Raw genomic sequence first — 25,146 nt, forward strand, 5'->3', positions numbered from 1 at the left:
GATAGGTTACATAGTTTGTTATGGGGACGTATTCTTTTTCCGTACTTAATCTTTTGAAGTAAATTATTAGTTTTGTATTATGAAGCCCAAAAGTTAAGTGCAAAACATCTCTGGGGTGGGGTAACCAACAGCAACGTTGGTTTCCCTGTTCTGCTTGCATGGGGAGGCTAGTATGAGATGTCTCCTCTGCCATTTTTTGTCTGCGGGCAGTACCCTTTATTTCTGTTTCCCTGCAAAAGTCTGCTCCCTGGAAAGGCCAGCTCCTCTTTTGGGCGTGACCACTTGTTCAGGATCAGGCCTGCCAAAACATTGCAATACAAGCCTGTAGCCCTGGTTGGCACGGCACAGCATGGGTGTCCTCTCACTGCTGGTGCAGAAGTGCTTTTGGCAGGGGTTTCAGATTCGGTATGTCTTGCTCCAGCAGCAGTGCATCGCTCGTACAGCTGCAGGGGTGCTGAATTTAGGAGATTGGCAATTGTTGCTGGGGAATGGGAAAAGGAATGTTGATACGAGCAGTGGGGCAGTCTGTAGCGCCAGAGCCACTAACCAAAAGCAGGAGAATAAGCAGATTTGCCTAGGAGCTGGCTCTTCTACTTACCACTCAAGTGGAAAATCCCGTTAAAGTCAATGAGAGTTCTTGCCTTACTGAAGGCCACAGGAGAGGGCTCCCAGTTTGCTCTGTAATCTGATTGAAATACATTGTATTAGTAATTTTACAGAGGATAGCCCACCCTTGTGCATTAACACATGTCAAACAAAATGATTAAATAGCCTTTAGTCATTCAGTACAATAGGAATAATTTTGTTGTCCTAGACCATTGTCACAGCCTGCTACACTAGAAATGTTAAAGTAAAGCTGAAGCATTTACTTAGCAGAAAGAGGGTATTATTCTTGGACAATGTTCTGTGTCATTGACATCTTCTCTTAATTAGCTTTCATATTGCAAGAGATTTCTTCCAGAAAAATGTCATCATTTTAACAAAAGGATGACCAAATGCTGACAGCTGGAGTTTGGCAATAACATTCTGTATCAAATATCAGTAAATGAATTCTAAAATAGCTGGACTGCTTTTTTGTCCATGACTGGATGTGCATAATTAGCTCCTTTTCAAGTGTTTTGCCCAGAGGAAATGTTAAGCCACCTGCATGGAAATAAGTAAATAGCTTTTTTTAATCTTGGTGAGTTTTATTTAGCTCCCTTGGGGAGTTCAGTTTTGATCACTGACATCAGCCTTACACCCTTAAAGCCTGGAATCTATCTCGCTCTCTTCACATACTGGGGACTGCCCATGAAAAGGAGGATGGGAAACAGTACTGGAACAGTGTGGGGGGTTTAATGTGTGGGTTCTTGTCCTCTGAGAGATGTACTTCACGCTGATGAACCTTACTTAAACTGAAGGAAGCATCTGTGACATCTTCTGTATTTCCCTGATATACCCTTGTGTTGAACTGATGCATCTCAGGTCACCTGCTCTCGATGTTGTGGTGGTCACACAGAGGTGGATGAGGGCTGTGGGGACAAGGGATGTACCAGTACTGCAGCAGTCTTGTGGGACCATCAGAAAAAAACATCAGGCAGGTCTTTAGCGCACTTCTCAGTTCTGAGCCTGTCCCTGCTCAGAAGCTCCTTCCCTGATTTTGGCATGTCACTATAAGTATCCTTCAGTGGCTGGCTCAGCATTTCTTTGTCTTTGCTTCTATTTTTAAGGAATTGTTTTGTATTAAATTAGCATTTGTAAGAAGTACCAGATGGATGACACTGGAAAATTAATTCATAATTTACTTAGCAAATTATTTGTGGGACAGTAGTAAAGTTACCCACTAGTATGCCTTGAGCAGGATGTGGCTGGTGAGCAGTCCTCTTGTGGAGCTCCTACTGGTCTTGATACCTCTGTTGAAACCAACAAGAACAGCACCAGTTGCATACATCTGTGTGCATGGTTAGGCACTGACTTTCCGGTGAGGGAAGGAACTGGCTTAGCTTGATCTGCATGGAAAAGTTAATCTTAGATCTTGTTAATTATCCTGAGAAAAGTTGTAGTGCAAAAATACACTTGCCAACTCATTAGGCTACAGCTGGAAGTCCAGGGAGATGTGCTGATGCTTTCAAGTATAAAATCAGCTGCTTTCTTCCCCTGCCCCCTGGAATTATAGGGAAAGTGAAAAGGAGAGCTCTGAAAGTGTTGCTATGTCTAAGAACCCATTTGGGGTTATTGTATCAGCCATCAAAATTATTGCAGCTCTTTTCCCTAGAAAAGCTACATGGATGATCTGAACTGGGACAATTAGTTGAAGAAAGCTGTAATTGGAGCCACACTTCACTGTGGCAGCACTCCTCCTGGCAGGACCCACATTTATATCCTGCTTTTGCTGCCCAGTCAGACAGCTGGTTTTCTTTTGTCCTGAAAACTCAATTTTATGCCCAGGAGGAGGCCTGGTCATCAATAGTCCTCTAGAGGTCTGTGACCTTGCAGAACTAGATCCACTGAAGCCAAAGGGAGTGCTGGTATTTGTTTCAGTAAAAGTAGGATCGAGCTGTAAGAGTGTGATAGTTGATGGGAGAGAGCTTCTTTTGCCTTGTTTGTAAAAGAGGTTTAAAATTACCATTATAAAAATGCCAAGAATAATGTTGCAGTGTTTCAGACTGAAGTTCTAGGAGGGAATATTTACATGAACTTTCTAAATTACAGTAACAGCGGATAACAGATCCTTGGAATGTTTTAATTAGTGTCAATTTGTGTACAAGATTACTCTTTATTTACAGATTCTATTTATAGCCTCGTTTGAACAGAGGAAGTTGCTTTGTAAAAGAAGTTTCCGTAGAAAACTTAAAGCTTGTTTTTGCCAGCTCTATAACTCTTACAACTTAAAACTCTTGTATAAAAAAATGCAGACCACCTCCACTGGTTACTCATGCCAGGCCTTCGGCTTCTAGATTAATTTTTAGTGCAGTGTCCTCCCCCCTTGCCTTAGATTCATGCATCCATTAACTTCAGACAGAACAGCAGTTATTATTTTAAGTTACTGCTTATTTTTCTCTTTATTTTCTCCCTGTTTCTGTAGTTCCTTTTGTGATATTTCTTCCCTATTTAGCTACAAACACTTCTGCTTTCTTATACTGTACTGTAGTTTTATCCTGTGATTAGTTATTCCCTTCCTTTGCTTTATTATGGCTCTGTTACCATTTCTGCCTTGTTCCTCCTTTATACTGCTCTGGTGGAGAAAATGTGCTGTATTTCAGGTAGTAGCAGTGTAAAAAAACTAGAAATATCACAAAGATCTCTGCAGGTTAAATCAGTCAGTCCTGTCTATACATATCTCTGGTTTGTTTGTTTTTTAAGTGAGAAACCCCAAATCCATGCATGTTAATTTCTCCCCTCTATACTTTAACCCAGTCTGAAGAGAAACTTGTTGCAGAAATCAATGGATAAAATTCCCTGACCTGTCTTATGAAGTTTAGCTGTAAAACTGAAATAATAGGAGGTCAAATAGGCTAGTGAGTTGGATGTAGGTAGTTCATCAAAAGACTAACAAAACACTCAGGATTCTGTGGGATGCTGGATGTACATGTAGTACAAAAATTATAGATGATAGAAATCAACAGGAAGATATGGTATGTAAGAAATACAGAAAATTCTGAGTTTAGGATTCACTTGATTTTAATGTTTAGGCTCCTCTTGTTTGCTTGGTCACTAGTAAGCAACATTGCCCTACTGCAGATACCTTTATGTATTATTTTACTGTATACCTAATTGATGTTGAATTGGATTTTGTGTGACTAGGCAGGGCTCTAGGTGACTAGGTGAGCCCAGTCCCTAGAAGAGGCAGGATTAAAAACAGATTTTTGTGTAACCGCTTGTACCAGAAGCATTTTGAATTGCCCAGTAAAGAGTCAGCTGAGATGCCAGTTGCCCCTGGAGTACTAATGGTACCCAGGGGGACAGAGTGGCCAAGGAGGGGAAAAAAAAAAATCCTATAAAAGCAGTGATGAGATGCTTTATGAGAAGCTGATCATAGCAGTCTCTTCTTGCTCTAACTGAAACAAATTTCCACTCCCTTGGTTAATGGGTACTGTGGTCACATAGCTGCAGTTTCTCTGGGACAGGACTTCATATGCAGGATTGCAAGGGTGTTATGCTACTCAAGGCCAATGTGCAGGATGTTTTACATGCTAGAAGAGAATACTTGGAGGTGGGTAATATTATACAGAAGAACCAAACTTGGGGTATGCTATGAAGAAAATTAATTACTGAACAGGTCAGGTATTGTAAGAAAACATGGATACTAAGATTAAGTGCAGGTAAAAAGGCAAGAGAACAAATCCTTCTTATGGAAAGCTGGATAGGAGATCATGGAAGAGTATAGGAAAGAGGGTTTCTGCCTCTGACAGTAAGATAAAAATGAACATTTTATCTTTGGGGCAATGAATTGTTCATGCTTTGTGTATAGCTTTTGCTATTTTAGCCCTTTATAATTTTTCAGAATGCGTGCAGAGGCATAACAAGTCATTTGCTTTCTTTCTACATTTTTATTTTAAATTCTATGCATATTTTCATTTGTTCTGCCACACTTCTCTCAAACTGAATCACAGAATCACAGAATGATCAGGCTTGGAAGGGACCTCTGGAGATCATCTAGTCCAAGCCCTTGGTAAAGCAGGTTCACCTAGAGCAGGTTGCAGAGTCGTGTCCAGGTGAGTTCTGAGCTCAAAAGCAGATTTAACTTTATGGCTTGTTAGAAATATTTGACAATTGTGCTTTGAGTTATTGCAGTTGGCTGAAAAACAGTAACAAGGAGCTGAAGAGGGTTTTATAGCTCTTCAAATTAATGTGGAAAGATTCTGTTACTTGTCTGCTGTGCTGTGAGGTATTTTGCTCCCAAGGATTTTTTACCTTCAATCTTCAAGAAAATAGCATCACAGACAAAATAGTTCTTAGCAGAGGAAATCTTCATCCATTGTATGTATTGTGTATATGATAGTCTATATTTTAAAAGTCCCTGGATCCAGGAAAGATAAGAGTTAAAGGGCTTAGAGGTTTTGATGCTGAAGATGCTAGGTTTAGTCCATGATAAATCTGCCGTGACTCTGATTTATGTATCATACAGAGTGAGTGTTTCTTTGAATACTGAAATCACAAATATTTTTACACCTCCTTTATACTAAGAAGTAGAGATTACCAGTATGTGCACTTTGATTATCTTGCTAATCAGCATCATGTTGGAGTCACATTGGAGGGCATCCAGCACATGAAAAATTGACAAAACTTCTTGTTTGCCTTTATGCTAGAAAGGAATTCAGTTTCGCAATGATTAGGGTGGAGAAGCAAAGTATAATTTCAGTCTCCCAGAGCTCACCAGCTGCATGCTATTTACTCAGGAGAGGTGTTGCTGAATTGGGAAATAATGTACAGTCATTGCAATAATTTAAAATACAGAAGAGTCTCCAGGTACAAAAAAACAATCAGATTGTAGCCATAAAGATTGCTTTTCTGATAGTAGAGTGTATAAAATATAGTACACAGCTGTAGGGCTGGCATTGGGGAAGATAATAAAAGAAGAAACAATTTGCAATAATTACTATAACTGAGTGCTATATTTTTAAATCATGAGAGACTAGAAATATTTTTCAATATGGCTTCATTGCCTACAATTTCAAATAGATGCTCAAGTCAAAAGGTAATGGTGGATCAGAGACCATCCTCCACTTTACTCCCGAATTATAGTAATTCTGTCTCTGATTACAGTATTTTAATTTCAGTAGTACTCTTTATGATTGCCTCTGTGGGCCTCTTTACACTAGAAAGGTCGTATTGACTCTTTGATGGTACATCATATTTGTCCACGTTTACTAATTCTCTCTTTTATTATGCTCTCTATCAGTTTGCTTAGTCTAGAGGCCATAATATATACCTTCCCAGCTGTTAACAGTGAGAGCTTTGGCATATTTACCAAATGTATCTTCCAGCTGTTTGTAAACCCTATGAATTAAATACTGTACTAGCAGTAATATGGCCAACCCAAAATACAGTAATTTTAAGTAGAGTAAAAGTAACTCAGAGTACTTGCAGGTATTAGACATCATAGCCTTACCAATTGCTGTGGTCTTACCAGTTGCTCTATAAATTTCAAGAAAAACACAGTAGCAATAAAAAGAAAACATACAGAAAAATAAGTAAAATAAAACTACAAGCTTTTCTTTTCTTTCTCTGGGTCATGAGGAAGAGAACAGAGCACATCCTCCCATTTTCTGCGATAGACCGTAGAACAACTCTATTTGCAAAAGGTGGAGAGCTGGTGTGACTCACAGCAAAGAGGTCAGAGCTGGGCAGAACAAGTTAGCCGCTGACGTGAGATCAGACAATTGGAAGTGCTGGGAGGCAGGCAGGAAGCACATTGCAATTCTGGAACAGATTTTTGATACAAACAGGCTGCTGAAGAGCACACAGTGGAGCCAAGGAATCCTGCTCTGTGATATATAAAAGTACTAGTCTCTTATTACCAAATCTTAGAAAGGTCACAAAACATTGATAAACTTAAGGATCTGATTACACAGCCTAGTTGATATTTAGTACTTTATACATTCAAAGTGTGTTACAAATAATACAGTTATTAAGCCAAAAATGCTTTAATGAGGAATATGGACATGAGAGTGTCAGTTTGCAAGTGCAAATCATCGTATAGCATGGAGTGGGTGTCTCTTCTTTATAACTGGTCAGCCACATAGAAAATCTGTTTCCTTCAGTTCCCAGCAAAAAACAATAGCATAGAGGGGATTAGTTAGCTGTTGGTTTGGTTTTAAGTAGTAAAATAACCCAAGTTTAGCAACTGTATCAGGGGAAAACCTAATGCTGTTCCCAGAATAGATGGTCCATCTTCAGTCCTTTGCCAATGAAAGAGGTTGTCAGAGGCTTGGAGGAAGGGAAGATAGAGGATGATTCCTTTCAGCCTCATGTGAATGTGAGAAAGCTTGTAAGGGATCTTTTGTTGAAAGTTTGGGTGGCGTTTTACTTGGTGACATGTGTTCTTCTTTATTTTTAGCTCATTAAGGTAATTTTTCCTGTACAATTCAGATGTCTTAGGGTAAATTCCTTCTAGCACACCTCCACTTAAATGTTGTATGACAGATTATTTTCCCCTGTTTATTGTCTGGTTTTTTTCAGTTGTATGCTCTACAAAGAATGTTTGCCTGGTTTTGTTCTGATGACTCTTACCTGATGTTTCGATTTCTTGTAGTCATATATACACACTCCTCTGTTAATTGCTGTGACATTATTATGTGTTACTGACTCCTAAATTCTTTCCAGTTACAACGAAATATTCTTTTGCAACTTTCCTGGTTCAAATACCTTCTTTTGGATGTTAGCATTGTGTCCAGAGACACCATTTTGCACTATTTAGCAATCAGTGCTTTTACGGGTTCCTCGTGCTAAGATAGTTTTAGAAAGGCTCTTCTGGATGATGTTGGCTATCATCCAGGGAGCTTGTGTAGTTAAAAAATTTCTTCTATTGCTGTCATGCAGTTCTACTGGTTCTGCAATAATATCATGAAAGTTAGTGTAGTAGCTTTATAATTAACTCTCAAAAAGAATCATTGGAGCATCTCCTGTGATCTCCTGTATATTGGAGAACATTATATCTAAACCTGGGTGCTTCTGTACTTTACTCAATAACCTGTATCTGACTGAAGCACATCTGAATGGATTGAGAGATGGGAAATCCACCCCTTCTTTGGCAGTTTGTTGCACTGATCGGTTACTGTAATGATAAAATTGTATGCCTTGCTTCTCTTTTGAATTTGGTTGATTACAGCTTCCGGTCATTGGTTCTTGATGACCTGTTCATTGAAAAACTTCTCAATACTCAGGTTTATTTTTCTATGCAAAGGTACTTGTATGCTACATAATCAAGTAATCTCTGTTGTCTTTTCACTACATTGCCAGATTACTCTTCCTTAGTGTCTAGGCAAAGAACTTTTCCTCCACCCCTTCAGTATAATTTTTTTTTAACTCTTTTTCCAGTTTCCAGTATTCTTTTTTAAAAAGTGGAGACCCTAGCAGATTAAGGGCACTGATGTTCAAGCTGTAATGAAGACATGGATATCTCTTACCTTCTTTTACTATCTGGCTGTCTCCACCACAGCAGAGGGTAGTACAGAAGAGTGGTAGGCATTGACAGAGGAAGGACTTCTGAAATGCTTTTGCTTTTTTCCGTCTCTCTCCATTCATGAAGATACCTTATAGCCATATGGGTTATTTCTCTTTCTCCTAGTGAAGATAAAACATTAAAATGCTTATGTGTGATCAAGACTTAAGTTTTTATAGCTTACAGATGAAGAGCACATCTGTTGATTCAGCACACCCTTATCAAATGGCTGCCATCTTCATAAACTACTTGTTTTAGGAAGTTGAAGTGTTGTATCTGCTTTATGCTGCTGCATTTGTTAAGCTTGCCAGCTATTCTCACATTAGTGCCCCAGTGCAGGCAACACAAACAGTCTGAATCCAGCTTTATTGCTGCTAAGTTAACATAAATATTTTGAAGGTATTATTATGCAGAACTGATCTAATACATCATAAGAGGCCTCATTCAAGAGTAATTAATCCCTGAGTTGACCAGAAGGATAGAAATGCCTTGCAATCTGTTACCCATTTTGACCATCAATTAAGTCACTGAGGAAGTTATTGTTAAATAGTAAAGATATACTTGTATATGCTTGACACGTGTGGTGTAAGTGGTTTTAGCAGGTGAATAACCTAGAATTGATTCCCTACCATGTCCATTACAGCGTCTTTGAACTTTCTGTATTGCTAAGTGAATGACCTACTTCTTTGATCTAAAATTAGTCTGTGTAGCTCCATTTTTAAAGTGTTTCCAAGTACATCCACTTTTGTACCCCTGCTGCTTGCTTTCATTATACAACAAGGATGATTGTTTCTCCCTTTAGCAAAGAACTTACTGGGTTTTAAATTATTTTCTTGTACATTGATCCAGAGGGAGAATGCCAGCAGTTTGTTAGGGTTTAGGAGTACATATTCCCCTGACTTTTCAAATTGTGTGCGTACACTTAAGAGTCCCACTGTGCAGATGAGAGACCAGAATTTAATCTTTGTGGTTCTTGTTTGTGAGGATGTATTTCATTGTGGTATGTGGGGAAAAAAACAGGGGGGAGACACAAATTCTTGTAAAAAAATTATTTGGTGCTCAAAGGAAGCCTGTGTGAGGCACTGCTTTCAGCAGCATCAAAATGTAACTGCACATACCTTCTTCATTCATGCTGCCAAATGAATAATAGGATTACCCTGCTTTGTTTTGCTTTTTCACCCTGGCATTAAATGAACTGAAACTTGATGTGTGAGTCTGGAAAATAAGGTCAGTTGAAAAAGAGTTCATTGTCCTTTTATTCTCACCCTTCTTAGGTGTTCACAGACAAGTCAGGTTTATCCAGAGAGCCATGGCAGAAGGTGGATTTGATCCTTGTGAATGCATTTGCTCACATGAACATGCAATGAGAAGACTGATTAATCTGGTAAGGATAACATGAAAATATTTGGAAGGGTGGTAATTCAGCTCTTGCAGGTTTTCAGTTACTGATGCTTTTGATTCTACTTCTTTGGTTGTATGTACAGCTCAAATCTGTGTATCTGACTTTCTGATGAGCTTTTGAATAGTTGATGCAGATGATCGCTTTCTGTTTATTTCCCAGGGCTGCATTTTGACAGTATTGACAGTGTTTCTATTGAAATGTTTCTCTGTAGCCCTTTTTTGGTCTGCATCAAAACAAAGAAACTGTCGTGCAAATTCTTTCAGTTCAAGGAGATACCCCACACAGGAAGTTCCACATACTTATATGGCAAGATAACAATGTCTAAATTTTTAAACCTTTAAAAAATTCTGAAGTTGAGAACCCAGTGATTTTGAGTTCTGAGTTCTGTTTCTTGCGATGTCATTGATATGGTTGAGCAACCTCAAGCAAATTATTTTACATTGCTGCAACTGTGACCTGTAAAATAGCAAGGATTCTTTGCTTCTGACTAGAACTCAGTTCATGTCCATTGAAGAAAAAGTTACAAAGTGCTCTTTTTTTTTTTCCCCTAAGTAAAAGTGTAAATTTTTTAAAAATAATACTAAGATTTGTGAATTGTCAGTGAACTTGATTACTAGTCTAATTTGGTTAAATACCTTTAAGATCACATTGTACATCAGCTTCATTTGATGTACTTCCCCTTGTTGATTTTTCATAAATTCGCTTTTATCCCATTTTCTGTCTTAGGCGCTAAATTAATGTCTTTTTAAGTGACTACATCAGCCACTCAAGGCAGTATGTGTGAAGAGCAGCCTCTCTAGGATCAGGCCCTTCTTCAACAAGTTTCTTATCAATATTTTAGGAAGGTTATGAAGAAAACATGGCATCCAATAGCCTATGATAAGAGTAGGGCTGCTGTGTAAGTCTCCAAAGAATGTATGTCCAGGAATAAGAAATCAGTTTATGTGCTTGCCTTTCAAAATAAAACCACTCCTACATGCATGCATCTGCAAAAGAACAAACTTATTTAAAATAGTACTTTGCAAGAAGTATATAGCTTGTTCTTGCAAATGTGTGGGTTGCACTCATATAGCCCTGCCTCACTCTGAGCATAAAATCCTCAGTGTCCACACTGTATTGGCCTTGGAGTGTATTGTTACATTATCTCATCTGGAGTGCCAGGGTAAGAACCTAAAGCCAGGCAGATGCTGTATTTGTGTGTGGTCTCAAGGAGCTTGGCTGACCCCATTTTCCAGAACTTCTCTGCTCATGCATGTCTGTGCTGCAGAACATATGACATTGTGTTCTCACATTGCACCCCTGGGCCTGTGCACACAGAAAGCCTCCTCAGAAACACACAGGCCACCCTGGGAGCCAAAATACCCCAGACCAGGCTCTCGCAGTGGGAGGGCTATATCAGTGGCAGAATTGTTGAGGGTGGAAGGGACTTCAGGAGGTCATCTAGGCTGACCTCCTGCTCAAAGCAGGATCAACAGTGAATTCAGACCAGGTCATTCAGGGTTTTTATTCCAGCTGAGTCTTGAAAACCTTCAAGGAGAGCAATTCTGCAGCCTCTTTGGGCAACCTGCTCCAATGTTTGACAATCCTTGTGGTAGGGAACTTTTTCTGTCCACTGTTCTAGTATCGAACCCTCTGCCATACAATACTATGAAGAGCCTTTCCCTGTCCTCTCAGTAACCTCCTTGTAAGTCCTGGGGCTGCAGTTAGATCTACCCAAAACAAGCCCAGCTCCCTCAGCCTCTCCTTACAGGGCAGATGTTCCAGGCCCTGGTGACACCCTGCTGAATTCACTTAAGTCTTGTATAGGGGAGCTGGAGACTGGATGTAGTATTCCAGATACAGGTTTATGATGCTGAGTACAGGTGTTTGATCGCATCCTTCAACCTGCTCGTGCACTGTTTAAAGGTCAATGCTGCTGGCCCAAGGGTGTAGAAAATGGAGGCTTCTGTGGAGAACATTTGTCTCTTCTGTGGAGCCTTTACATCAGGGCCCAGCCATCCTAGCTCATGCTTCCCAGTTAGAGGTGCAATTTCCAAATCTTTTGAGCTGTCTCTGCTACCCCCATATGGACACTCATACACATACTCTTTCCCAAGAAGGATTTTCTTCTTGACCTCAACATGACATTTGTGCCGTGTTCCACAGTTGTGTTGATTTCCAGACCTTGAGGCATCTTGACACATGCTAAAGTGGTGACAAAGGAACCCCCAGGACCAAGCTTCAGGAAGTTGGGAGGGAGAAAGGAGGATGTATGTTGGCTGCCCTTTCCTCTGAGGTTTGTCAGATGCAAATCTGAACCAGTACGGTTCATACTTTCAATCCCCATTCAGCATTTTTATCTTTTCCTTTTCTGCTAGAAGATACTGTCAAGCAATGGCACCAGTTAACAAGTCCTTTTTATGTTGTGGTTGGAGAGTTCTGAGTATGAATGAGATAGGTGAGTTGTGTCCAAAGTCAGAAGAAGTGGCACAAAGGTCTGTAATATTTTGTTCCTGGGCCGCTCCATGCAGTGTAAGGTGGGTGCAAATAGATTGTCTGGAGGAACACTAGTTCCTGCATTGCGAACGTAAACAGAGCGCATCATAGACGCACACTCCTGGGCAGTCATGAAGACCAGTCTAACAGTGTTCCTGTGTAGTTGCAGGAATGGAGTTTATTGCTCAGTGTCCAGCTTCCAGAAAGATCATACCAATTAGCATTTGAAACTGTGAGGAATAAGGGGAAATGCCAGATTTCATCTATCCTAAAAAGTAAAACAGATGCTCCTAAATATTTATAAGAGCAAATCACTAGCTGGGATAATTCAGCAGAATCTAGAAAGAAAAAGTCTCAAAAGTCTCAGTCAGCAACCAGACTGTCCTCAAGTAACCTACTGCATGATTTTAGCAGGAGAGTTGCTAGACCTTCATTATTGCATCTGTAATTTCTATGCTTCATTAAGAGTTTGCTTTCTAAGCTGCTGTTTTGCCACTCAGTCTTACATGACATCAGCACACAGGAATTTTACTATTTGTTTTAAAAGGAACTGGGACATTGTTCTCAAAGTTGAACACCACAAGTGTCAATTACCTCTAAAAGTTGGATCCTCACAACCTTTACTCCATTGCAATACAAGGAAGCTAGGCAATCTGCAGTTGTTTGGCCTGTGGGGTAAAAAATATATCCAAACACGCTGTATACCCAGAATAGTTCCCTATACCTGCTTAATTGCTGATTTTTTTTAAACCTAGAGAGACATAAAACACACCAGAGTACATTTGAATAGTGGTATAGCTGTGAATACTTGCCAGGATTTTGGAGCAAATTGTATAACAAGGTGGTTGCAATTATCTCCAGACCAAGCATTGTAAATCCAAAATTTACAGAATTAAGATAAAATTTAACAGAACAACAATGTAATTATAAGAGAGGTCGAGGTGTGGAAATGTACTTTCAGGACTCTTCAGTCCAGTAATGAAATTGTGCAAAAACCCCATGATTGACATAGACTGTAACTTGCATTTGGGTTAATGTAAACTAATTTTTATGAACTAATTTGTTTATACCTGTATACATCAACGCTGATAAGAATTACGGCTTCTGCTAATGAAGAAGGCATGATGTATTCAGTCATGGCTATTACATGTAGAGTTAAAAATACGTATTGAAATACACAAGACTTCTGTTAGAGTTAACTGTATGGGAAATTTGAATGACACTGCTATTCCAAGGTCAGGAGGAGGTCAGAAAGTCTGGCTGTGCAACCTGAAGTTCTCATTTTAATTCCCAACATATTACTTTTAATTTCTAATTTAATTGCTGTATTTACGTTGAAATTCTTAGAAAATGTGTTTGGCATTCAAAGTACAATCTGTGGATGAATATATTCCATTTTTTGCATATAGTTTAAATCTCTACTTGAAATGCAGACTTCAGTTAGTCTTGTCATTACAATTAATGCTTATACAATGAAAAAACAAAAGCCATTCCACTTAAACTCTTCTGTATTAGCAACACTACAGAAAATCACAAACAAGAAAGCTGTTTGTTTTTAAAAAGCCTAATTCTTACTTAGCTATGTGGCTTGATTATTTTTCTGTAATTAATTTTGCCTAAGCAGGGTTTTGTTGACTTTTTTTTCTTCTTAACTCATAATACTATGAATAATTTATAGACAGTAGACAGTGGACTGTGTATCTCTAATGCACATGATATTTTTAAAAGTTTTTTTCCTGCTTGTTAGGTTAACTGAGAGATACTGTTCATACCCGCAGAACTTTGTATATACATAAGTGGCCTTGAATTCTCTTATGCTGAATGTTCTATCGTTTTCCTGAAGTGGATTGCTCAGAGTTCTGCTTGGTGTCAAAATATGAACATTTTGCACATGTAAACTTCTGTAGTATAGCCACTGTAAATAGTAAGCAAATATTATGATTTTCAAATATCCCTAGCAAACAATAGAAATCTAAATTCTTTGTGACTTCATAAATATCATTTCTAGTATGTAATACCCATGGCAACATCTGTTGTGATTTGGTGGTGTTGCGTAACAGTTTGACTATTTACTCTATGGATATAGCAGATAATCGGGAACTTCCATAAGAGGAAGTAAGCATAGAAGAAAAACACCACAAGACTTTCGATCCACTACAGATACACAAGAGTTGTCAAAAGACAATGATAGCTTGTATGGCTTTATCTCCTGTTCAGTCTCCTCCAACTGCAAAACTTATTTTGACAAGAAGAGCCAAAGTTCAAGAATGAAGAGCAACAAATGACATCAAGTACTTTAATGGGGACACTCTGTCAGACAAGGGGCCAGTTGTTTGGAAGAGTCATGGTGAAGGACTTTCTGTGGTATCCAGAGGAAATGGTTCCTGTCTTAGTTGTGGCAGAAGACAACAAATCTTTAGATAAGAATGATGTTATACTTAAACCTTTTTATTTCCCTTTTTTCACTTCTTTTGTAAAATAAAAATCTGATTGCACTATGTTACTCCTCTGGACTTCAATGCTCTCTGAGTAAGCATGGCTGATCCATAGAGTGTTTTAGCCCATGTCTCAATTCAAGCCTGAAAATTAGACTGAAAACAGCGTGTGTGGTGCTGGGGGATACTCATACATAGAGCATCTTTCTTGAAGCCTGAGACGTGTATGACTACATAAAGTGGCTAGAAATGTCAAAGCAAGCCAGTAGTGCACATAGCTTTGTGTGATGTGAACGTCCTTCCCCCCCTCCTTGTGATGCAGTATTATTTACTTTACAGAAACTGTAACTTCAGAATCCCCTCATACTAGTTTCTATGAAAATGATCAATATGTTCTTTAAGCCAAAACATTTATAGTTCTGTAATGCAAAAGGACCCATTTGATGAACTGCCAGCAGTTACACTGCAGAGATTTCATGGCCTTACAAACCTCTGTGGGAATTACAACCTTGTGTTTTGTTCTTATGTAGCGAATTGCAAAGCAATGGCCTATTTCTAGTTATGTTGCTATAACAGAAGGCTTGAATGGCTCAAAAACCCTGGGGGATACAAAGCAAATAATTCTTTATTTTAATCTCTCTTGTGTTTTGAGGTGTCACTAGATTTTCATAGCAAAAATTGCAAATTCTCAAACTATTTCAAGACAATTGGTTCAAACACTCTTTTGTCAACCAAGTTTCCACATACTTGTCTTGGCCAGGACATTTTAGAGTCTTACTATTATGGACTGGCATAGTCTGGAATAGTATCCATGAATCTTGGCTGAGGGAGACGTTGTGCAAACAGCACAGAATAAACACAGATGACTGAAATATATGTGTTGTGTGCTGCAAATGGTTGAAAATGCTCTCAAAATTGTCAGCATGGCTAAGCCAAACTTGAGTGGTCCCTCAGGCAACCAGCAAAAGTGAGTTAACCTAGTGACATGGCCCTCTACTGAAAGCACAGCAGAACGATACCGAATACGTTTGTGATAATTTAAAGTGACCTTCTAAATATAGAGGTTGCCCTGGAGACTTCTTACACATGTTCCACAGCATTTGCCTTCTAATTATTATTTTTTTTAATAGCAGTTCCTACTGCTTCCAGTCTATAGCCCTTCTTAGCCAACCCCCCCAAGAGCAGGAAATTGCATTTTGCTCTCACTTTTCCCTTTTTTTCTTGGTGTTCAAACTGGTTCAAAAAGGACCTTTCTTAACAGCTGAACCTTAGGTTGCTTATTAAGGCAAAGAAGCTATCATGCTGAGATACAGGGGGAAAGGCTTGATGCATCTCCTAAGGCGCTGAGCCAAAAGAATAAACACAAGGTTGGAGTGGCAGGGTGTGAGCCTGTTCCTGAGCACTCTTGCTCCACTGACTTCCATTTCCCCACCTTCACTGGGTGCTCAAGGTGCTGCTGTTGTACAGGTTAAGCGCCCAAAACTATGTTGCAGAATTCATGCACTGCTAACGACCTTTAACTTAGAAACTAGTTCTGGATCAAGCAGTGTAAATGGAGACTATTTTCTAGACAGGTAATGGTTGTTTGGGAAAAAAAAAAACCCAAACCATTAAAAATTGTGTCCACTCAGGTCTATGTCCCATGGACACCATTTTTACCTGTAAGGAGTTAGGTATCAGGACTTAACTGACCGTTGAAGGGGCCTGTCATTCTTTGCATTTCCTATTCATGAGCTTTGTAGTATGCTGGAAGCTGCTGCTTCTTCACCAGTATATGCATTTTTATATGTGTGTATATATATATATATGTAAAAAACAGGCTCAGTCGAACCTCATGATTGTCTCAAAGCATGCATGTGTGACAGCATTGCAAGCAATGTAGAAAATTATGCATTGAAAATTATGTCAGCTTGATATTGCAGAAGTGATTAATAGCTACAACCTGTATTATGAATGGCTGAACTCTGATGATCAGAGCTGTTTGTAGCCATCTCATTTGAGGAAAAAGGAGAAAATTTGCTTTTTCTCTCCAGCTATATGTGGATCTAATCAACACTTAGAGCAAACTGTAGTTATTTGTTGGAACTCCTAGTTCTAAACCTTTTCCTCAAGGCTTTCTACATGGAAGTACCCTTTTCACTTGCTAATATGCATCATTTTGCAGAAGATACCCAACTGTTTGGTCAAAAAACCCACAAGTACTCCGTTTTGGGGGTTTCTGTATGAGTTTGCTAATCTTGAGAGCTCTGTGTATATGGAGCATGAATATTTTCAGATGCCTCTGTAGTAATACTGTGTAATATTTGATCTCATCCATTTGTTGTCAAGTATTTCACGTAGTCAGAGGTGCTGTGAGCTCCTTGTAATGATCCTGACTATCACATAGCTTCATCTTCTTTTCCCTTACTCTCCCTGTTCTGCTAATTCATTCTGCTTTGCATTCACTAAAAGCAGGATGCCAGTGATATCCCAGGTCCTCAAGGCCAGCAAAATTATAAAATTAAGTACAAATAAAAGTAATGGAATTGTAGGGAAGTGTGGGAAGGGGGATCTTGACACCAAGGGGAAACAGCAGTCTCAGGAGAAATGAGAAAATAAAGAGAAGAATGCATTCTTGCCTGAATCAGGCTCCTATTTGCACAGTGGTCCCTCTGACTTTCTTATCTGCTGCATCTTCCTCCATAAAATTTAATGTATTTCAGTATGAATGTTAATGTTCTTCCCTCTGTCCTAAGTGGCTGGTGGGTTTGGGGTCTTACAGATCAGTTTGTAATCTAGGAATATTCTGAAAGGTACTAACCATCCTTCTCTCTCGTTTTCCATGGGAGAGAAAATTACTTGTCACCTCAGAGGACCTAACTCCATATTTTTATTGCAGACTGTTATTCTGTACTTGTATGAACAATCATTTATTTTATTTTAATTCTTCAGATGCCCATAGAAAACGTAGGAGTGGGGAAGGTAGTGTTCACTTTTTCCTTGTTTGTTCCTCTATGAGAAGCTAATGTAGTTTAAATGACAATTCAATTCCTTCAATATACCCTCTTTTCCCCTTATTTTTCTCTTATTTCTCTTGGCCAGCTTGTAGCAGAGTAATGCATGTAGGTGTCATTTTTTGCATCTTTAAATCTGAACTCTATGGATAAAGCTACAATTCAATCTGCAACCTGGCTTGTATTCAGGATTGGCCTATCCTACCACAGCAATTTATTTATCATGTTGTTTACTAAATCGTTTATATACTTTGGACAGAACAGGTGTGGCTGCCAACAAAGCTTAAACAATTATTTCATTACCCAGAAGCATGAGAACACAATCAGGAGTATACTATGGTGTTGTCATCTTCTGGCATCATTGGAGGAATGTTAAAAAAGAAGAAGCAAAAAAAAGCAGAGCTTACAACTGGTCTAAATTGCAAAAAAGTATTTTCACAAGGGATGATATTTTGCCCTGTTATCACATAAAATTTTCTATCAACAGCCTTTATGATTCCATTCCACTTTAAATTTACTTTTATTCATGGGATAAATGACCATATCAAGTTACTTATTTGTCCTTGCTTTCCTACTTACCTATCCTTTTCTTTTCATTGCCCCATTATCCTTTTCTGCTCCCTCCTCTTTGTACCTAATTGATCTGTTTTTCACACATCTCTCTGGGCTTTCTTCCATCACAATTTTTGTATGGAGGTCTTTTCTTGACCTGGTTCATGAACTTGCTAATTTTTCATTCATGTCTTTTCTGAGGACTTATTTCTGCTTTGAGCTGTCTCAAAAGTTACTGTAAAAGGAAATTATTTTAATTATCCCTACATAAATTATTTACTTTCATCTCATCTACCATTCACAGTAGACTTCATTGATTATTGCACTGTGTTCCTGCCAGTAGTCCTGTTGTTCTTGTTACCTCTTTATTACACTATTTCTGGAGTTGGAAAGTGGATAGGGATTATGCAATTATTTCTTCTGAAAAATGACAGACTGCTGAGCTGTGTATTTGCATGCTTTGTCTTTTTTAACTCTTAAATAATACACTTAACTCTTAAAAAGTATTCGTACTGGATAGGAACTCTTAATCTTTTTTCAGGCCAGATGCTATTGACTTAAAAAAAAAAAGTTGTCTGAGCAGCGATTGCAGGACCAGTCCCAGGGCTTGTGAGACTGTTGAATTCTGGGGCAGCAAACTCTGAAAACTCATCTGAAGAGTTTCAGGAAACTCCTCTGAAGAGGAAGCAAGAGAGTTGACACAAGAACGAGTTACTGTGAAGGTAGAAGTCTGAATTTCCTTCTCCACAGTAGCTACTTGTGATAAGCAGTAAATGCAGAGTAGTTTAATGTCTTTCATGGGAAGACTGAAATGATCCCGGTGGCTGAGGTCACTGTATTGGAAAAAAAAGTTCTCTGTTTAGCTAGATGAAGCTGTTTCACTGGGCTTACTATTTCACTTGACCCGTGATTTTGTGAAGTAGCTTAACATGCAGTAAAAGTTCACACTCTGTTTTCACCACGCTGTTGCATGTTTGTGTGCCCATAGTAAGTTTGCACATGAAAAAGTAGAGACTTTACTTAGCGACTTCACAAAAAAGTTTCCAGGGGGTGATTGCAGTGTCCCTTTACTGTGAATGTTCATGTTTTGTTCACAGCCAGGGATTGTGAAAAGTGATTGCTCTCATTGCTAAAAACTGCACAGAGTAGTCTGTCAGAACATGCAGCTGTTGTAAGAGTAGCAGCAGGATGGTCAGGGCTCAGGTGTGCTTGATGGGTAGATGCTGTTGATCCACAAGATGGCATGTTAAAGATGGTGTCAGAGGAGCAGGATCTAAACACTGTTGTGTTAGTGTGAACTAGGGCTGAAAGCTGTCTTTAGAAAGAAGATGAAAAAGAAGGAAGAGCTATTTCAGACTGGAACTAGGAGCCATTTGAAATGTGCTCTTTTTATTTTTGCAGTGCAAAATTTGAGTGCCCCGGGAAAAGAATGAGGAAAAGCCCTTTTCTGCCTTACCACTAGAAGTAACTCAGTTTCTTTTTTTCTTAGCATTGTGTTGGGTTTACTTTCAAAATACATCGGTAAGTGGATACTGATTTGGTGTAATTCAGCCACTGGTGCCTCCCAGTTCCAAGAAATTATTAGGGGCTTCATAGAAACCAAATACTTGTATTGGCCAAGAATTCTTGTGGTTTGGGGATTATTAATTTAAATTGTTTTAAGTAAAGCTAATCAAGATTTTAAGTGTACTTGGAGGGAACTAAAGTTCACAGTTGTATTTTAAATAATGCACGTTTATAATTAGTATTTTTACTTGTATTGCCTGCAAGTTTGCAGTGCATTAAAACTGAAAATTTTGAAGCCTTTTTAGCTCCCTTTTAGCTTTTATACTGTTTACAATTTGTGTTTACTTCCTTTTGGACAATAAAAGATAAATTAGTTCATATTTTGGCTCACATGCACTAAGTCATTTATTGTATTTGGATGACAAACTAAAGAAGATATAATCCTCTTAATTTAAATGTTAAAAAAAAATTACTGTAAATATTCAGTTTTGCAACATTTTTCACTCTCCTTCTTTTGAATTAAGTCCTGATGTTTCACACATCTAATTTCTGTGTTTTTTAAGGGTCTGTTGCAGAATATACTGAAAAACATGAAAAGGCTGTTGCTGACTTGAGCAGGTGCCCAATCAGGCAGTCAACTATTAATCTCCCACTAACTTCACATTTTTGACAGCACAAGGATCTCTGAAATATGAATAAAACCAAAACCACCATTAATAACAATTGCTTTTAAGTATGTAAGAGTTAACGTATTCAAAGAATTGCTTCTCTGTTCAGATTTTCTCATCAGCTCTGTAGTGTTCCTCGTCTGGAAAACACTGGGTGTATTAGAAAAGCCTTTCTAAGGGTTTTGTTGAAAAGAGGGAAGGTCTGATTCAACTTTTTACTATTATTCTACAAACTTTCATCTGAACTCCCCCTCCACATCAGAATAGAAAATCTGAATACAAAGGACTATTTATTTCTAGTCCCTGATAATTGCTCTTTTTTCAATTACCTGACGATTAAGTGTCTCACATTCAATTTTTTTCCACCAGTTGCTATGTTCCTTAAGGGTGTCGTTATCAAGAGAGAGCTAATTGGTAGAAGGAGCATTCTTGTTTCAGCAAAAGCCATTACCTTTCCCAGCCATTCGGCTTATGTAAGCATTTCATACATGTACCAGAATCGTTTCTCATCTTTTGACTAATTGAGTGACCTCAAGGGATCAGATTTGTATTGGGTTACAGACTGAGGAACTAGTTCACCCAAGTGAATTGAGAAAAAACTCTTTTTACTTCTGCTCATTTTCAGTCATCTGCCATGTTTCATCCCAGGAGAACAGTATGCAGCCTGTCACTGAGCTGTTATAAACAGATTTGTTACCTGGCTCCTACAGAGCCATCCTAGAGCTTCTGCTCATGGATTACTGAGGTTTTGCATGGGCTTGTGGTCAGGAGGGAAGTGAGCATGGGAAGATATTTGAGTGTGTTTTTTGTCATGTGATCTATGTCTTCTTAAACCCTGTTTGAGTCTATGGGTGGTCCGGTTCTGACAGTCTTCTCCAGAACAAGTATTTTTTGTAAGGAATTTTTATATTACCTGGAATAGTTAAGAAATATTTGTAATGCTGGATATGAATGTAGCAGAGACTATGAAGTGTAATATTTTTTAGATGGGATCTTTAAATCTGCATGATTAAATGATTATGTATTGTTTTCAGTTTAGAGGAATTTCATTGAGATATTGAAAGAATGTATTTCTTTCATACTTTTCGAACTGTTCCACAACATAATTTGAGGTTTCTAAACCTGCTTTGTACATCTAGTTTCTAAATCCCCATGAAAAAAATGGAGTATTTGTTGTTCAAGCCCTCTGGAAAGCACAGACCCATTATCAGACAAAGTACAGTTGGCTCTCTACTTTGTAAAGGTTCCTCTGTACGTTGTTCCTCCATACATATGCAGACTTTTCTCCATCTTGGCAGGTTGTAATCTAAGAGCACTTTTTCAGCAGAGGTCTGTAGAGCAACTCCTAATGGTATTTTTCTTAAGACTGCTTGCTTACTTTGATGAATATTTCCACCATTGCTGTTTCCAGTAGTACTTTTAATTCTAAGGTCTTGGAGCCTGTCCTTCTTTTGAGAAGTCACCAGGGATGCCCGCAGGATAAAACTCAGTATCTGAGTGCACCCTCTGGGCACTCGGGGATTTAATACATACTGTGTGTTAACTAGGTGGCCTTCCTACATCAGCAGCATTACCAGACAGTGTGTAGACTTTTCATGAAAAAAATGGTCAAGGTGATAGTGAATGACAAAACATGGTGTGATCATGATCACTGCTGGGACCACCTTTCAAGAAAGGCATAGCTGTAGCCAGAACATCTTTCTGCTGTTAAACAAGCTTCTCTGGTGGTTAACGTATTCCTGTCAGTCAAAGCTGGAGCTCCATAAATTTTTTTTGTGTGGTAGGAGTTGAAGTCCGTCTGTAGGCAGGTGAAGGAACAGGATGTTAACAGCAACAAAAAGTACATGTGCCATTTATTGAGATGGGTTTTATGGAAATGTGAATTGCATGGTTTAAAAAAGTTGTATTTGGATAGTGTAACACTTAAAGGATAACTAATACTGTGGCTAGAACGCCCCAAGGCAGTGTTGCCTATCTGAACAAGCTAGGTAAGCTGTATGAGTACTAGCCATCCTGGGGACAGTGGGATAACTAGATGCTATATGCTTGTATGATGTTTTTGATCATATACTCATTTTAATTCTAGTCATCATTCCGTGTTGAAGAATAGCTGTAAACTGTGTTTTACAGAGTAGGGATTATAAATTAAGGCCCCTCCAGAATTAACCCATATGCAAACAGAAGATAATTATGTTGCCAATCTCTTTAAAATGTGGGTATAGCAATATCCAGTTTTCCCAGTTCATGAATCTCTGTGTCAGATATTCCAAATTGATACTCTGGCTAACGTAAAACCTCCCCTTTGAGAATGACTTCCGAAGTTTGAAAATAAAGTGAGCTTTTACTTCTGTATGAGAAGGGCAGGAAATATGCATAGTTTGAGATACTTTTTTTTTTAGTAAGGTAAGTAGAAGTATTTTGTTTGAATTTCCTCTGCTGTTGTTTTTAACTATAGAAATAGCTGAAAGGTTAAACACAGCCTTTCCAGTTCTTCCTAAGGAAATTCTTTCTAGTCTCAGTAAATTTGCTAGGAGATCTTTATATATCAATGGAAGAATGAATGTGATCAATCTCCAATTATATTTTTTTCTTTCTTGAGTGCGTCAGTCATTGAAAATCACTATGATAAAGGAAGAAGCTTAGACTTTTCCAGATGTCTTCCTCCTTTGATTGCTTATCTGTTTCCTTGATGTGCTTTGCATAATATTATGACTACACACAGCAAATCAGTTATGACAATACAAGGGGAAATTAGGTTTGTAGAAATTACTCATGTATTTCTTTCATAAGAAACATCATCTTTTCTTCTCTTTTACATTTGTATATTTACACTGATAATAAACAGATTAGAAGTGTTGGGATTTGTGACACCACTGTGACATAAAACCTGTCAAAAAACAAATGTCAGTTCTAACCAAGGCATTATAACAAGTCTGTACTTTTCAAAACCTTTGTAATTAATCTGCGTTGTTTACCTAAGCAGAGGATAGAACCTATTTCATAGTACAGCAGATTAAATCCCATCCATTTAACCTCTCTGTGCCTGAGAAAGAATGTGATATTTGTATTTCTTTTTTGAGTCTCTCATCTGTAAAATAGTTATACTGATTTGCAGGTTAGCCAGTGTTGACTCTTCTTGCAGTTAGCAAGCTTACCTAGTCTGTAAATGCAAATAGTCATTACAGTTGCTAAAAGCATTTTAAATTTTACCCATCAGTAAAGAGAAAATACAGTAAAATACATCTTAAAATCTGCTTTTAAAAAAAGATCTTAGGTGGAAGAAATAGTAAGTGCTAAATTTAAATATTGAAATTTAATCTGGCTTTTCTGTGTGTAACCATTATCACAGTCTGCTCATTTATTGTTATGTAATCACAGAGTATTTTAATAGTATTTGATCTAGACAACAGTAGGAACACCTATACATTATAAATCCCAAAATGTGTGTAGAGAGTATATCTGTATATGACAATGTCTATATCGCTGCAGATTTTTAACTTGAATTTTAAAAGGCATTCAGTGACTGTGACCTCTGTGGAAGCAATAATACTATAGTCAGGTGATTTAAAGGTGTTAATGTAAATAGTGTTCAGAAACTACCTCTGTACCTGGGATTCACACACCATAAGCCAAATAAATGCAATGCAGTAAAGGATCAGTTATAACCTTCCTTATCTTGAACTTGTGCTCTGACATTATACTAAATCATGATTTCCGTAAAAGCTGACTGAGCCTTATTGCTAAGTATCATGCCTTTCTTTTTTTGTTTCAGCTGAGACAATCCCAGTCATACTGCACAGACACAGAATGCCTTCAGGAATGTGAGTAACTACTAAGATCAGGTGCATGGAAGTAAAACAAACAGTAGTAATTAAAATATAGTCTGACCGGTCTTTAAAACGCAGCAGTTGATTTAATGTTATAGGGACACCCTACATTAAATCAAATACTACAGTACTAAAAGTGTTATGTGGGGGAGGTAATTTCTGAGAATCTGTAGTGCTGATGAACATTTATAAATTGGAAGCATTGTATGGAAGCAGCAATGGTCAGAGGGCTGTAGGTATCAGTATGCCAGTGTGACCACTGATCAGGCCCCAAGCATTACTGAATCTTACCATTAGCCTCCAAATAGGATGATTTCAATTTTTCCCTAAGGAGAAAATTTGGAGGGGGCTTTATTTGTTCTCCTTACAGTTATAGCGGCCTAAACCAGTGAAGAGTGGATAGGGCTGAGTGACTTCAACTGTCGGTACTGTGAACCCTCTACTCTGCTGTGAGGGAGAGGAGATTCCCCACCAGCTCTGACTGATAAGTTGACATACACTGTGACTGCATTTCTGTTGACTTAGCGACTGTGTAGTTAATGAAGCAGGGGACTGCTGTGTACACTTCCTTGAAATTTGCTGTGAAATACATCAAAAAAACCTCTCCCAAACAGTGAGCATTACTATGACAGTCAAACGTTGCCAGCATCTACAGAGAAGCATAGCTGTGCAGAGGTTATGCAGTCACGTAAGCTTGTCCTGAGGTGCTCTGTTTACATTTTCCATGGTCTAGAGGGAGCATTGCCAAATGTTTATAAATAAAAATGAAATGGATCTGGTTTTCCTATATTGCTTTACCAACTGAGCATATGAACTCACTCAATTAGCCTGCATCAGGACTACTGTAATGCTTGGATGGAGCCAGGAACACCTGAGCAGTGTTCCTGGAAGCGAGAGCTGCTGCTGCCTGTGTCTTCTACAGGTCTAGGAGCAGCGAGCCAAGATCTCCAGGATCTTGGGGAGAGAGTACGCCTTTGTTCAGTCTCCTGTTCTTATCTCTTCACTCCCCAGTAAAACGTGTTTAGAGATGGCCATCTAGCTTGGACTTGCACTGTGCCTTCCCGATTCATTCAGAGCTATGAGCTTTCCCAGATAACCCCTGAAACAAGAGTACATCTGCCATAACAGTGCTGCTGGCTTTACTC

At 38.6% G+C, this 25,146-nt stretch overlaps 1 protein-coding gene across 5 annotated transcripts in view; it reads left to right on the forward strand.

Moving 5' to 3' along the window:
* The window catches only part of SMIM14 (small integral membrane protein 14), a 55,501-nt gene that overhangs the window by 20,364 nt on the left and 9,991 nt on the right, over positions 1-25,146 (forward strand). For 3 of the 5 annotated variants that reach the window (XM_027799797.2, XM_055700785.1, XM_005435244.4), the window contains exons 2-3: positions 9,418-9,527; positions 23,947-23,995. In XM_027799797.2, the coding sequence (XP_027655598.1) occupies positions 9,453-9,527; positions 23,947-23,995 (124 nt within the window). In that variant the 5' untranslated portion in view covers positions 9,418-9,452. Of the gene's footprint in view, positions 1-9,417; positions 9,528-23,946; positions 24,017-25,146 lie in introns of all 5 variants that reach the window. The other 2 variants (XM_055700783.1, XM_055700784.1) reach the window with 2 other exon arrangements.

The sequence above is a fragment of the Falco cherrug genome, chromosome 1, assembly GCF_023634085.1.
Source record: "Falco cherrug isolate bFalChe1 chromosome 1, bFalChe1.pri, whole genome shotgun sequence".
Classification (NCBI taxonomy): Eukaryota; Metazoa; Chordata; class Aves; order Falconiformes; family Falconidae; genus Falco; species Falco cherrug.